Genomic DNA, 15,784 nt, shown 5'->3' on the forward strand with positions numbered 1-15,784 from the left:
GCTGAGATCGACATGGCTTCGCCAAAGAGGTTGTACACTTGTTGCATCTCTTTTTTACTCTACATGTTATATATATTGTCCACTGAGCACACGGATTTGTTCCTTTAGTGTCTCCTTGAAAGAAAAAACGTAGGAATTTTAATTTTCACTTGTCCTCCTTTTCAAATTCCTATTCATGAAGCACAAGACTAAGAGATAGTAGCATAATAGCATTATAACCGTACATTTTCTTGTGGTTTGACTTAATCTCACCATGCTTCTTTGCATCCTGTGATCTTCCAATTGTTGTGAATCAAACACCCAGATTGGCATAAATCCTGCATTTTTAAATTCTCTGTTTTGCATGTGCATTCCTATCCTATTCCTGTCTATTTCCTATCCCTGCATTGTTGGAATCCTCCAATTCAAACGAGCCCTTACAGAATTACTTCTCTTAGAGATAGTTGTCAAAGAAAACCTTGTGTGGTTTGTCCCGCTCCTGATGCGCCGTCGTCCACCCCAGCTCAGCTGCTCCAACGACAGAAGGGTCCAGCACAGCAGGAATCCGGCCTCCAGAATGTCTTTCGCCGCCTCAGATCTTCTTCCCCGCCGCTGGCAGCCATGAAAACTGCATTACCATCATCAACCGAGCAGATGACCTCGAGGACTACACGGGTCCGCAAGAGAGGTCGCACTCTTTCGTGTCTGCTTACGTTATGCATCGCTTAATATTACATGCTACTTTATCATCCTGTTCACCAATTAGACTCTGAGTCAGCTCCAAACTAATGGTCAAACTTGAGTTTTTAAATGGTTGTGGGGTACATATCGGGGCCGCTATCAATAGTATCTATCTACTATCTGGTAAATCTCCGGTGTCTACTATGAGTTTCATGTTGGGTGGGAAACAAACAGTAAAGAAGCCATTACCTGTATTTTTTAACTGAAGCCATTATCTGCGTGCTATTATTGGTTTTGGGTCTATCCATAGGCTGCTACCATCACTCTGGATTTCTGCATGCACTCCTTACATAATCTCACTATGTTTTATTCCTATGCATGACAGTTATTGTAAACAATGGAACTGAACATGTAGAGAAAAAGAGACGAGCCTTGCGTGGCAATAAAATTTCATGCAGACGTCGCTCCATGGTAGGCGCAAAGGCAGCCCCCCTCCACGCATTTCGGATTGTAATCGAGAGGAAGATATCTATTCTGAGGGGGATTCAGAAGGAGAAGACAACTCCTATTTACCCCCTGAGGTCTTCGCTCTAACTTGGCATGCTGATGTTGGTTATATCATGCATATGGTGTCTTGCATTGCTTACTTTATACATCAAATATGTCATCTGCTTAGTTTAGACATCCTTTGTGCGAATGCCATCTGTTTAGTTTATTCATCATTTATGTGAATTATGCAACGCCATCTTGTTTAGCCAGGCATCATATATGTGAATTTTGCAATGCCATCCTGCTTAGCCAGTCATCTTATATGTAAATTATATCAGGCCATCCTTTTTTTCGTTACATATTACATTTGTCAACAATGCTAGTACATTCAACTGCTCTTCGTGTGCATCAGCCATTTGACACGGTGATGGCAAATTCTGGAGTGAAAACAAGGTCTTCAGAGCAGACTATGCTATCTGACGAAGCGCATATCTCGCTGGTTACGGATAGCTTCTCAGAGGAGGATTCAGAGACAGATGACCAGTCCTATTCCCCCCCCCCCCCCGAGGTGTATGCTCTAATTTGGCAGGGTTATGTTTCTCATATCGTGCGTATGGTGTCTCGCATTGCTATGTCATTTGATTAGTTTAGACATGCTTTGTGTGAACGCCACCTGTTCAGTGTCTAATTACCATATATGTGAATTATGCATTGCCATCTTGTTGCTAGACATTATATATGTGAATTATACAATGCTATGTTGTTGCAAAGGCATTATATATGTGAATTATGCAATGCCATGCTGTTTAGCCAATCATCTTGTATGTGAATTATATCATGCTATCATTTTTCTGTATTACGTGTTCCATTTGTCGACAATGTTTGTATATTCAACTACTCTTCCTGTGCATCAGCCATTTGAAGCGGTGATGGAAGTATCTGGAGTGAAAACAAGGTATTCAGAGCAGACAATGCTACCTGCTGAAGCAGACATCTTGCTGGTTACAGACACTAGTAGAAAACTGGGCTTTGGTCACAGGGCAATATTCACATTAGTCCCGGTTCAGTCATGAACCGGGACTAATGTGAGCATTGGTCCCGGTTCGTGCGGCCAGGGGCCTGCCGGGCCTCGTGGGGGCATTGGTCCCGGTTCGTTCGGACCCTTTGGTCCCGGTTGGTGGGACAAACCGGGACCAATGGGCCACGCTCCTGGCCCACCACCCTTTAGTCCCGGTTCATACCACAAACCGGGACTGAAGGGCTGGTCCTAGTTGCGACCAGTGTTTAGTCCCACCTCGCCAACCGAAGGGCGCTCACACCAGTTTATAAGCCCATCCCTCTCTGCCTTGTTGAGCTCCTCTTAAAGCCCATCCCTCTCCGCGGTGAAGGAGAAGCGCCCCGAGGACTGCTTGGCGGCGTGCATTGAGATTTTGAGGATCTGGCCAAGAAGAATCCACCAACTAAGGTGATTCCCGTAGCATGCACGTATGGTGAACCGATATGTGATGAAGTTGGAGCATTATTTATTTATTGATTGTCTTCCTTATGAGTGGCGGTCGGGGACGAGCGATGGTCTTTTCCTACCAATCTATCCCCTTAGGAGCATGCGCGTAGTACTTCGTTTTGATAACTAATAGATTTTTGCAATAAGTATGTGAGTTCTTTTTGACTAATGTTGAGTCCATGGATTATATGCACTCTCACCCTTCCACCATTGCCAGCCTCTCTAGTGCCGCGCAACTTTCGCCGGTACCATACACCCACCATATACCTTCCTCAAAACAGCCACCATACCTACCTATTATGGCATTTCCATAGCCATTCCGAGATATATTTCCATGCAACTATCCACCGTTCCGTTTATTATGACACGCTCCATCATTGTCATATTGCTTTGCATGATCATCTAGTTGACATCGTATTTGTGGCAAAGCCACCGTTCATAATTCCTTCATACATCCCGGTACACCGCCGGAGGCATTCACATAGAGTCATTTTTGTTCTAAGTATTGAGTTGTAAATATAAGTGTGATGATCTTCATTATTAGAGCATTGATGGAGACTATGACTCCCCCACAAGTCAGGATGAGACTCCGGACGAAAAAAAGAAAAGAAAAAAAAGAGGCCATAAAAAAAGAGAAGGCCCAAATAAAGAAATGAGAGAAAAAGAGAGAAGGGGCAATGTTACTATCCTTTTTCCACACTTGTGCTTCAACGCAGCACCATGATCTTCATGATAGAGAGTCTCCTATTTTGTCACTTTCATATACTAGTGGGAATTTTCGTTATAGAACTTGACTTGTATATTCCAATGATGGGCTCCCTCAAAAGGCCCTAGGTCTTCGTGAGAAAGCGAGTTGGATGCACACTCACTTAGTTTCTTTTTGAGCTTTCATACACTTATAGCTCTAGTGCATCAGTTGCATGGCAATCCCTACTCACTCACATTGATATCTATTGATGGGCATCTCCATTGCTAGTTGATACGCCTAATTTATGTGAGACTATCTTCTCCCTTTTTGTCTTCTCCACAACCACCATATTCTATTCCACCTTAGTGCTATATCCATGGCTCACGCTCATGTATTACGTGAAGATAGAAAATTTCTGAGCACATCAAAAGTATGAAACAATTGCTTGGCTTGTCATCGGGGTTGTGCATGATTTAAATATTTTGTGTGATGAACATAGAGCATAGCGAGACTATATGATTTTGTAGGGATAACTTTCTTTGGCCATGTTATTTTGAGAAGACATGATTGCTTTGTTAGTATGCTTGAAGTATTATTGTTTTTATATCAATGTTAAACTTTTGTTTTGAATCTTTCAGATCTGAACATTCATGCAACAATACAGAAAATTACATGGATAAATAGATTACGTAGCATTCCACATCAAAAGTTCTGTTTTTATCATTTACCTACTCGAGGACGAGCAGGAATTAAGCTTGGGGATGCTTGATACGTCTCCAACGTATCTATAATTTTTTATTTTTCCATGCTATTATATTATCTGTTTTGGATGTTTAATAGGCATTTATATGCTATTTTATATTATTTTTGGGACTAACCTATTAACCGAGAGCCCAGTGCCTGTTTCTGTTTTTTGTCTATTTTAGAGTTTCACGGAAAAGGAATACCAAACGGAGTCCAAACGAAATGAAACTTTCGTGATTATCTTTCTTGGACCAAAAGGAAACCAGAAGACTTGGAGATGAAGTCGGAGACGCAATGAGGCGGCCACGAGGCAGGAAAGCGCGCCCCAGGGGGTAGGGCGCGCCCCCTACCTCGTGTGCCCCTCGAGGGTCTCCTGACCTAGCTCCTTTGCCTATATATAGTCTTATACCATGAAAACATCCATAGGAGCCACGAAACCATTTTTTCACCGTCGCAACATTCTGTACCGGTGAGATCCCATCTAGGGGCCTTTTCTGGCGTCCTGCCGGAGGGGGATTCGATCACGGAGGGCTTCTTCATCAACACCATTGCCTCTCCGATGATGCATGAGTAGTTTACCACAAACCTTCGGGTCCATAGCTATTAGCTAGATGGCTTCTTCTGTCTCTTTGATTCTCAATACCATGTTCTCCTCGTTGTTCTTGGAGATCTATTCGATGTAATATTCTTTTGCGGTGTGTTTGCCGAGATCCGATGAATTGTGGATTTATGATCAGATTATCTATGAATATTATTTGGTTCTTCTCTAAATTCTTATATGCATGATTTGATATCTTTGCAAGTCTCTTCGAATTATCGGTTTAGTTTGGCCTACTAGATTGATCTTTCTTGCAATGGGAGAAGTGCTTAGCTTTGGGTTCAATCTTGAGGTGTCCTTTCCCAGTGATAGCAGGGGCAGCAAGGCACGTATTGTATTGTTGCCATCGAGGATAAAAAGAAGGGGTGCTCATCATATTGCTTGAGTTAATTCCTCTACATCATGTCATCTTACTTAATGCATTAATATGTTCTTTATGAACTTAATATTCTAGATGAAGGCAAAAGTCGGTCGATGTGTGGAGTAATAGTAGTAGATGCAGAATCGTTTCAGTCTACTTCACACGGATGTGATGCCTATGTTCATGATCATTTCCTTAGATATCGTCATAACTTTGCGCTCTTCTATCAATTGCTCGACAGTAATTTGTTCACACAGCGTATTATTTGCTATCTTGAGGGAAGCCACTAGTGAAACCTACCCCGGGTCTCTTTTCCATTATATTGAATCTCGTTTACATCTTACAAGTTTCTGATCTACTATTTTGCAATCTTTTACTTTCCGATCTATAAACCAAAAATACCAAAAATATTTACTTTACCATTTATCTATCTCTATGAGGTCTCACTCTTGCAATTAACCGTGAAGGGATTGACAACCACTAGTAGAAAACAGGGCTTTGGTTCAGTCCGGGCCAGCCCATTAGTCCTGGTTCAGCCCAGAACCGGGACCCATGGGGGCATAGGTCCCGGTTCGTGAGGCGAGGGGGCCGGCCGGGCCATCGTGGGGCATTGGTTCCGGTTCATCTGGCACCTTTGGTCCCGGTTCGTGGCTCGAACCAGGACCAATGTGCCTCGCTCCTGGCCCACCACCATCGGTCCTGGTTGGTGGCTTGAACCGGGACCAAAGGGTGTCCTTTGTTCCCGGTTCGAGCCACCAACCGGGACCAATGATATGCCTATATATACCCTCTCGCCGGCGAGCAGGTCACTCCACACTGCTCTGGTTTTTCTGGCCGGCAAGGGGAGGGCTTTGTGGTGCTCTAGCTCACCTCCTATGCACATGAGGTGTTCGATGAAATGCCCGAGCCACACTACTTAAGCTTTCTCCTCTCCAAGCTCGACCTCCAAGCTCCATTTTCCTCAATATTTGTCTAGGTTTAGCGGTCAGTCACGTCCCGTCCCCGTCTTCACCGCCGTCGATCACCCATGCCGATCTCGTCGCCGGCACCACCTTGGTGAGCCTCTTGTTCTTATCTTCTTTCTGAAAGGAAAAAATTCTTACTTGTATGTTTAGATAGATACTTGTATAATTTTCTTACTTTTATTATTGCTTCTTATTATATAGTGCGATGGTTTTGGTATCCGCCCCCGTCGGCCCATGTTCTGTCTATGATTTGGATGTGGTATATATTATCCTTTATAACTATTTGGTTCATTTATTGTTTATGACAATTATGCCGACCAACGTGACATAGATTTTATTTATCTAGGAGGTATGTGAACCGGAAATTCCAACCGACCCTATTGTCGAGAGGTTATATTTAGTTGAAGAAGAAAACAATTACTTGAAGGAAAAAATAAAAAAAATTGAGGTGGAGAAGATGATATTGTAGTTGCATGTTGCGGATGTCGTTGTTGATCACAAGATCAAGATGGATGCAATGCGCTTGAAGATGAGAAAGATTAGAAAATATGCAATTCATACCGAGGCTTGGTATCATTATGTCGTTGGATCAATTGTTACCTTGGTTGCGATTATGATCGCATTTGTTGTTGCATTGAAATGTTTTACATAGTTCAATGTATGGATGTATGGTTTAATTAGATGCTCTGGAGAGCTATATGTTGTTCAATGAGAACTATGTATGTACTTTGGTTTTAATGTGATGATGAACTTCTATGAATTTGGTCACTTATCAATTCATGATGTTCTGTAATGGTTTTTGACACACTTAATTATATATAATATGCACGCAGATGAACCGACAATGGATGTACGGTGACAGACACACCTCCGAGTACATTAAGGGCGTGCATAATTTTCTCGAAGTGGCTGAGGCAAACAAGCATAATTGTTTTATCTTTTGTCCATGCCCTATATGTGGGAATATGAAGTCTTACTCTGACTCGAAAATCCTTCACACCCACCTGCTTTATAAGGGTTTCATGCCACACTATAATGTTTGAACCAAGCACGGAGAAATAGGGGTTATGATGGAAGACAGCGAAGAAGAAGAGGACGATGACAACTATGTGCCCCCGGAATACGGTGATGCTGCAACGGGGGAAGCTGCTGAAGATCAAGAGGAACCAGGCGATGTGCCCGACAATGATCTCCGCCGGGTCATTGTTGATGCAAGGAGACAGTGCGAAAGTCAAAAGGAGAAGCTGAAGTTCGATCGCATGTTAGAGGATCACAAAAAAGGTTTGTACCCCAATTGAGAAAGTTAAAAGGAAATGCTGCAGTGGAAGGCGGAGAATGGTGTGCCTGACAAAGGATTTGAGAAGCTACTGAAAATATTGAAGAAGCTTCCAAAGGATAACGAATTGCCCGACAGTATGTATGCAGCAAAGAAGGTTGTGTGCCCTGTAGGATTGCAGGTGCAGAAGATACATGCATGCGCTAATGACTGCATCCTCTACCGCGGTGCGTACGAGGATTTGAACGCATGCCCGGTATGTAGTGCATTGCGGTATAAGATCAGACGAGATGACCCTAGTGATGTTGACGGCGAGCGCCCCAGGAAGAGGGTTCCTGCCAAGGTGATGTGGTATGCTCCTATAATACCACGGTTGAAACGCCCGTTTGGAAACAAAGAGCAGGCCAAGTTGATGCGATGGCACAGAGAGGACCGTGAGAAAGACGGCAAGTTGAGAGCACCTGCTGACGGGTCGCAGTGGAGAAAAATCGAGAGAAAGTACTGGGAGGAGTTTGCAGGTGATGCAAGGAACGTATGGTTTGTTTTAAGCACGGATGGCATTAATCCTTTTGGGGAGCAGAGCAGCAATCACAGCACCTGGCCCGTGAGTCTATGTATCTATAACCTTCCTCCTTGGCTGTGCATGAAGCGGAAGTTCATTATGACGTCAGTTCTCATCGAAGGCCCTAAGCAACCCAGCAACGGCATTGATGTGTACCTAAAGCCATTAGTTAAAGAACTTTTACAACTGTGGATTGGAAACGTTGTACGTGTGTGGGATGAGCACAAACAGGAGGAATTTGACCTGCATGCGTTGTCGTTTGTAACCATCAATGATTTGCCTGCTCTCAGTAACCTTTCTGGACAGACAAACAAGGGATACGACGCATGCACACACTGTTTAGATGACACCGAAAGTATATATACTTGGACCAATGCAGGAAGAATGTGTACCTGGGGCATCGTCAATTTCTTCCGACCAACCATCAATGTCGAAAGAAAAGCAAGCATTTCAAAGGCGAGGCAGATCACCGGAAGAAGCCCACCATGCGTACCGGTGATGACGTACTTTCTATGGTCAATCATTTAAAAGTAATCTTCGGAAAGGGTCCCGGCGGACTATCTGTTCCGAATGACGCTAAAGGACGCGCACCCATGTGAAAGAAGAAATATATATTTTGGGACCTACCCTACTTGAAAGACCAAGAGGTCCGCTCTTCAATCGACGTAATGCACGTGATGAAGAACCTAGACTACGCAGTATGTAAGCGAGTTGAAATGATGAGATTCCACATGCAAGGTGTCAGTAAATAAATGTTGAAAGCTTAGTACACCCGGTACGATTGTTTAACAAGTTTGTACGAAGATGAGTAATCAGAACAAAAGTTTGAGAAGCATGGATCCAGTAATAAATCACTATTTTTTTGTTCAAGAGTTAATAGCATTAGTCATCAATATGTGCACCTAGGGATGTAAACAGGGCCCCGGCTAATCCCGTAAACCCACTTATGATCTAACAGTTCAAGAATGTTTATTTATCATTTACATCCCTACGTACATCTGTTAGACTTCGTATTGTAGCCTTATTGTGTAATCCATACCATACTGGTATAGGATTTGTATGACACCATTATATATATATATATATATATATATGTGTGTGTGTGTGTGTGATAGGCCACCCTATAGAGGGTTGAGCCAGTTCCCCCAAAACCTAAGTTTTACATGGTATCGAGTCTAACCTAGGTCCTCCACTCCACCCGCGGCCGCTGCACCACCAAAACCCTAAACCCTAGGGCTGCTGCCGCCGGCGCCATGACCGCTTCCGCTTCGGGCGCCGCCAGCTCCGGGTCAATCCCCGCGTCGCTTGGCGCCCTCCTCAACCTCCCACCTCGCCCCTGGCTCCGTCGGTGCCTCAGTTCTTCGGCACCACTGCCGTCGGCTCCATATTTTCGGCGCTGATCCCGCTGTCACCGCCCGCGACGGCCTCAGCATCAGTCGTGCCGCCGCCGCCCGCGATGGCCCCCTCTGGATCCTCCTCGACACTCGCCGTCATCCCAGCGACCTCGGGGGAGGCGCTGCCCGCGGAGCCACCCGCGGCCTCGCTCACGGCACCACTCGCGGCCGTGATCCCGATCGTTCCCGTGCCGCCACACGCAGCATCGGTCGCCGCTGTGATTCCTTTCGCGGCTCCGCCGACCGCCGCACCTGCTGCCGGCGTCATCACGCCCGCCAGGCGGTTCCACTTCGACAACTTGATCACCATCAGACCCACGTCGGACAACTACCTATTCTGGCGTGCCAAGGTCCTACCGCTGCTCCGCAGCCAGTCTCTCCTAGGGTTTGTGGACGGTTCGCTACCGTGTCCTCCGCAGGTCATCCCTACCTTACACGGCCCGACCATTAACCCGGAACACCGTATGTGGGTGCAGCAGGACCAGGCGATCTTCTCTGCCATCCAGGGCTCCCTCGGCGACGGGGTCGCAGGTCTCTGTCTCCTCGCCGCCACCTCCATGGACGCTTGGACGACCCTGGAGCACGCCTTTGCCCAGGTCTCTAACTCCTGCTCGATGGCCCTTCGCAGTGAGCTCGCGGACATTAAGAAGTTGGACTCCTCCGCCACGACCTACTTCAACAAGATGAAGGTGCTGGCGGACATGCTCACCTCTATCAGTTGGCCGCTCAGCGACGAGGAGTTTGCTGGCTTTTTCATCAAAGGCCTCGACGCCGACTATGACAATATCGCCGAGGCTGTTCACACCGCCAAGCTAGCGATGCCCCCGCACGAGCTCTACTCACGACTTCTCTTCACCGAGCAGCGCGTCGAGGCTCGTCGCTCCTCCGCCACCATCACATCACGGCCGGCAGCCTTCTGGATTTCTCGCGGCCAGCGTCCCCCTGCCCCGTCATCTGGCAAGCCCGCCCCGCCCCCTGCATCGACCTTGGGTGGGGGCCCTAACACTTGGATGGTATGCCATCTATGTGGTCGTGAACGCCATGTCGCCTCCAAGTGTCACCGCCGCTTTCAGAGCAGCTTCCTTGGCATCGGCAATGACGGCAAGGGCAACGAGCGCCAATTTGCGATGGCAGACTTTGGTCCCCCCACCGCCGCCTCGGCTACCCACATCGCCACCGCCCCAGCTGCCCACATCGCCGCCAAGGGCAAGGACCCGCGCGTCGACCAGGGGTACACGCTGTCCTATGCTGTTGATCCAGCCTAGTACATGGACACCGGCGCCACAGATCACATGACGAATGAGCTCAACAAACTCTCCACCTATCAGCCCTACTACGGGCACAATCAGGTTCACACCGCCAATGGTGTAGGTATGCCCATCTCTCAGATTGGCCAAGCATCTCTTTTAACTAGTCATCCCTCTAGGCAGCTCCATCTTCGTAATGTTTTGCAGCTTCCCTCGGTGACTCGTAATCTTTTATTTGTCCCTAAGCTCACCCTTGATAATCATGTCCTATGTGAATTTCACCCTTTTAATCTTTTTGTTAAGGACCGAGCAACCCGGGACGTTCCGCTTAGTGGCCGCTTGAGCCAAGGCTTGTACCGTTTAGAAGATCCATCCGCCCCGTGCATCTTCAGCGGTGTTCGTGTGTCACCTTCCCAGTGGCACTCTCGCTTTGGACATCCTGCCACACCCATCGTTCACCACATACTCCACCGCCATGAGCTGCCATTAGAGTCTAGCAATAAAGAGATGTCTGTGTGTGATGGCTGTCAACAAGGCAAAAGTCATCAGCTACCTTTTGTTTCATCTACTAGAGAAGTAAAGAGTCCTCTTGAAATTGTGTTTTCTGATGTGTGGGGTCCAGCACAAACATCTGTTAGTGGTCACAACTACTATGTCAGTTTTGTTGAAGCCTATAGTCATTGCACATGGCTTTATCTTCTTAAGCGCAAATCTGATGTGTTTGATGTATTCATTCAGTTTCAATTGCATGTTGAACGTCTACTCAAGCATAAAATTATCCATATTCAGCCAGATTGGGGGGGGGCGAATATCGCAACCTCACCACTTTCTTTAATAAGCTTGGGATCTCCCACCGTTTGTCATGCCCACATACACATCAACAGAATGGCGTTGTTGAGCGCAAACATCGCCATATAGTTGAAACCGGCCTCACACTTCTTGCTCATGCTTCTGTACCTTTTCGCTTTTCGAGTGATGCTTTTGCCACCACGTGTTTTCTCATTAACAGATTACCTACGCGTGTTCTTAATATGAAAACTCCTATTGAGCTTCTCTTGGATGAAACTCCTGACTACACCTTTTTCAAGGTATTCGGGTCTGCCTGCTGGCCTATTTTCGTCCTTATAATGATCACAAACTTGAGTTTCGCTCCAAAAAGTGTGTGTTCTTGGGGTATAGTTCTCTCTATAAAGGCTACAAGTGTCTCCATGTCCCAACTAATCGAGTCTACATATCTCGGGATGTTATTTTCGATGAGAATGTCTTCCCTTTTTCTACCATGCCTCAGTCATCCACCACAGCACCATCATGCATTCATCTCCTCTTATGCCTGTCCAATTTGAAGATGTTGCATATTCGCTTGGGTTGTTACCTAATCATGGTGCAGGAACCGGACGTGGAGCTCGCCTGGAACTTCTCCTTGACGGACCTACTACGCCGCCCGCGGCGCACGTCGATCGGCCGGTGCATGTGCATGCACTGCCTCCCGCCCTCGTCCCCGCCTCGGGAGCCCCATCTACCACTGGGCCGGAGCCTGCATTGGCTACTATTGCTGGGCCGGAGCCCATGACGGAGCGGCCTACGTCGCCGCTTCTTCGCCTGGCCTCCATCGTCACCCCCGCCATCTGCGCGGGTGTCGGTGCCGCCCACTTCGCCTAGGCCTGCAGTGACTCACACGCCGCCTTGGCCCACATCGCCCAGTCCGCCGTCTCCCGGCCCGCTGTCACCCGGTCCCTCGTCGCCGGAGTTCGCTGGACCGGCCTCGCCAGCTCTGGACGCCTCGCCTGTTCCGGACGCCTCGCCTGCTCCGAATGACCTGCTTGCTCCGGTGGTCGTTGCTATGCAGCGTCCACACACGCGCAGCCGCAGCGACCTCGTTCGTCCCAAGGAGCGCACCGACGACACGGTCACACACCTTGCTGCTTGTCTGGCTCATGCTGTGGATGATCCAACCGCCGAACCATGCAGTTATCAAGCCGCTATGAGTATCCCACACTGGAGGGCTGCTATGGAACAAGAATATCACGCTCTTATGCAGAATAAGACCTGGACACTTGTCCCACCTCCATCTCGTGTCAACATCATCGATTCGAAGTGGGTTTTCAAGGTGAAGAAACATGCAGATGGTTCCATTGAGCGCTACAAAGCGCGTCTTTTGGCTAAGGATTTTAAACAGCGTCAGGGACTGGACTATGAGGATACATTCAGCCCCGTTGTCAAGCCTACCACTATTCGACTTCGTCTTTCTCTGGCAGTTTCTCGTGGATGGTCCCTCCGCCAGCTTGACGTGCAGAACGCTTTTCTACATGGACTGCTTGAAGAGGAGGTTTACATGAGGCAGCCACCTGGATTTTTTGATCACACTCAGCTTTATCACCTCTCTCGTCTGACAAAGGCTCTTTATGGACTGAAACAGGCACCTCGTGCCCGGCATGCTCGCCTGGCTTCAGCTTTACGCACTCATGGATTCATTCCTTCGACGGATGATACTTCACTGTTCTTGTTTCAGTGACCGAGTGTGACCTTCTACCTCCTTGTGTACGTGGATGATATTGTCCTCGTTAGCTCCCCTCCGACGGCTGCTGATGCTCTGTTGACTGCCCTTGGTCGTGATTTTCCAGTTAAAGATTTGGGACAGCTTCATTTCTTCTTGGGTATTAAAGTCTCTCATCAGTCTCGTGGCAGTTTGGCTCTCACCCAGAAGAAGTACTCTCTTGATCTTATGCGCCGTGGTGGTATGCTCAAGTGCAAGACATCGCCTAAGCCTATGTCCTCCACTGACAAACTTTCAGCTGCTGATGGTACTCTTCTATCTCCTGAGGATGCTACCGAGTACAGGAGTATTGTTGGTGGCATGCAGTATCTGACGATCACATGTCCTGATCTCTCCTTTGTGGTTAACAGGGTGTGCCAGTATCTTCATGCACCTACTAACGTGCACTCGTCTGCTGTGAAGCGCATATTTTCTATGTGCGTCTCAGTGTCTCCTTTGGTCTTCATATGCCCCCCAGTTCCTTTGGAGTTCTTTCTACATTCTCAGATGCTGATTGGGGCCTAATCTGATCGCCTGGAGTGCACGCAAGCAAGCCACTGCTTCCCGCAGCAGCACAGAGGCTGAGTACAAGTCAGTTGCCAACGCGACTGCTGAACTTATATGGATTGAGTCCCTACTTCGTGAGCTAGGAGTTGCTCAGTCACATCCGTCGGTCCTCCGGTGTGACAACATCGGTGCTACGTTTCTGTCATCAAACCCGGTGTTCCATGCACGGACTAAACACATTTAGATTGACTATCATTTTGTGAGGGAACGTGTCGCACATAAGCTACTACAGGTCAGGTTTATCTCTTCAAAAGATCAACTTGCAGACATCTTCGCCAAGCCTCTACCTTCTCCCATGTTTGAGGTCTGTAGGCGCAGTCTCAACCTCCTAGATGCTTCAGGAGTGAGTTGAGATTGAGGGAGGGTGTTAGACTTCGTATTGTAGCCTTATTGTGTAATCCATACCATATTGGTATAGGACTTGTATGACACCATTATATATATATATGTGATAGGCCACCCCATAGAGGGTTGAGCCAGTTCCCCCAAAACCTACATTTTACAGCATCTTTCACTACTGGAATTTTAGTTTACGCCGAGTGCCAGGCTCTTCGCTGAGAGCCAAACTACGGGAATTCGGCAAAGTAACATATGATATTGCCAAGAGTAGACCTCGGCAAAAAGACAACACTCGGCAAAGGCACTATTTGCCGGGAGCCAAGAAGCCGCCGCATGGCAAAGTTGTTCCACGCGGCACATCCGGCGGCTAATAACGACACGATCATGGTTGCACCTATCTGCCGAGAGCATGTCTCAGCAAAGATTTGGCAAACATTAGTCCCACCGTGCCTACCGACAAGCAAAAAGAGCTGTTTAAATAGTCCGATAGTCTAACCACATTAATCTTTTCTTCAATATTAAGAATATGTATTGTCACTATGAATCTTCATCTTTCGGACAGAGAATGTTTATGATGGCAATCCATATTCTATAGAATGGGTGTCGGCACTTTTCATTAATTTATAATCGAACCACACCTGTACTGGGCACTTTTTATTAATTTATAATCCAACCGCACCTGTACCGAGGGCCGCTCTTGGCACAGAAACACTTGTCGAGTGGTGCTCTAGGTAAAGATCAGGCTCTAGGAAAACTTTAGTCCCACCTTGCCAGGGACAAGTAACAGGACATATTTAAATAGTAACATAGTCAACACGTGCAGATCGCTGCCAAACAACCAACTTTAATGACACCCGTCCCGGTGGCATGTCCGGATAATATGAGGTAGCTAGGTAAACGTCACATAAGGAGAGACAATATTTGCCGGGAAGTATCACCAGCACGACACCTCACGGCGCATTTAATGTCTTTGTCCTAACCCGTCCGAGTGACTTGTTCATCTATAAAAGGAGGAGAGACAATATTTGCCGGTATGATAGCATTGTAGCCACTATTTGCCGGTATGATAGCATTGCTAGGTAAACGTCACAGAAGGAGAGACAATATTTGCCGGTATGATAGCATTGTAGCCACTATTTACCTTGTGTGAAGTCTGTTTTGCCACTGTGACTCGTTCATCTATAAAAGGAGGCAAACGGCTACCTTTACAGAGGTCGACACTTTACTCATTTACATGCGTAGCAGCACTTCCTGCGCACTCCTGCCGGCAAGCTGCGCTCCTTGTACTCGACCTTAATACATCCAATACAAACAAAGAAGGAGTAAGGTTTTACACCTCACGGTGGCCCGAACCTGGGTAAATCTTTGTGTGGATTGTTAGTTCTGCTCTTTGTGCTTGTTGATCTCCCCAGTCGAACCACAAAGCGGCTTTTGCCGGTCCCATAGATCGTCGTACGCACGACATGATAGATACCACCATCGGAGAGTGTGTCCGGCATATATACATGAGAGAGTGTTGATGAGAGTTGTTCTTGAAGGAAGAAAATCGTCTTCTGCTGATGATGGTCGATCTGTGTGAGCTCTTCCTGTTATAGCTTGAGAACACATGAGGGGCTCGCCCAGCTTCACTATCATCGAAAGTCAAAATACCAGTGAGACAGTGTCCATCGCATATACATTAGTAGAAAACAGGGCCTTGGTCCAGGCGAGATAAAATCTTTAATCCCGGTTCTGTTATGAACCGGGACCAAAGGGCACATCAGTCCCGGTTCGTGAAGCCAGGGCGCCGGCCGGGCCAGGGTCCCGGTTCATCTGACCCCTTTGGTCCCGGTTCCATACACGAACAGGGACCAATGG

General features: G+C 47.2%; 1 protein-coding gene across 1 annotated transcript; it reads left to right on the forward strand.

Annotated features, from left to right (window-relative positions):
• The first annotated feature begins 9,705 nt into the window (after nt 1-9,705).
• On the forward strand, nt 9,706-10,506 carry LOC141026923 (uncharacterized). The gene has a single exon (XM_073503807.1). The coding sequence runs from the start codon at nt 9,706-9,708 to the stop codon at nt 10,504-10,506; it is 801 nt and encodes a 266-aa protein (XP_073359908.1).
• Nucleotides 10,507-15,784: the final 5,278 nt, after the last annotated feature.

Source organism: Aegilops tauschii, chromosome 1 (genome assembly GCF_002575655.3).
Source record: "Aegilops tauschii subsp. strangulata cultivar AL8/78 chromosome 1, Aet v6.0, whole genome shotgun sequence".
Lineage (NCBI taxonomy): Eukaryota > Viridiplantae > Streptophyta > Magnoliopsida > Poales > Poaceae > Aegilops > Aegilops tauschii.

Excerpts from the sequence above, each read along its gene's own strand:
- LOC141026923 (XM_073503807.1), top strand. The coding sequence starts at position 9,706 with ATGTGGGTGCAGCAGGACCAGGCGATCTTCTCTGCCATCCAGGGCTCC.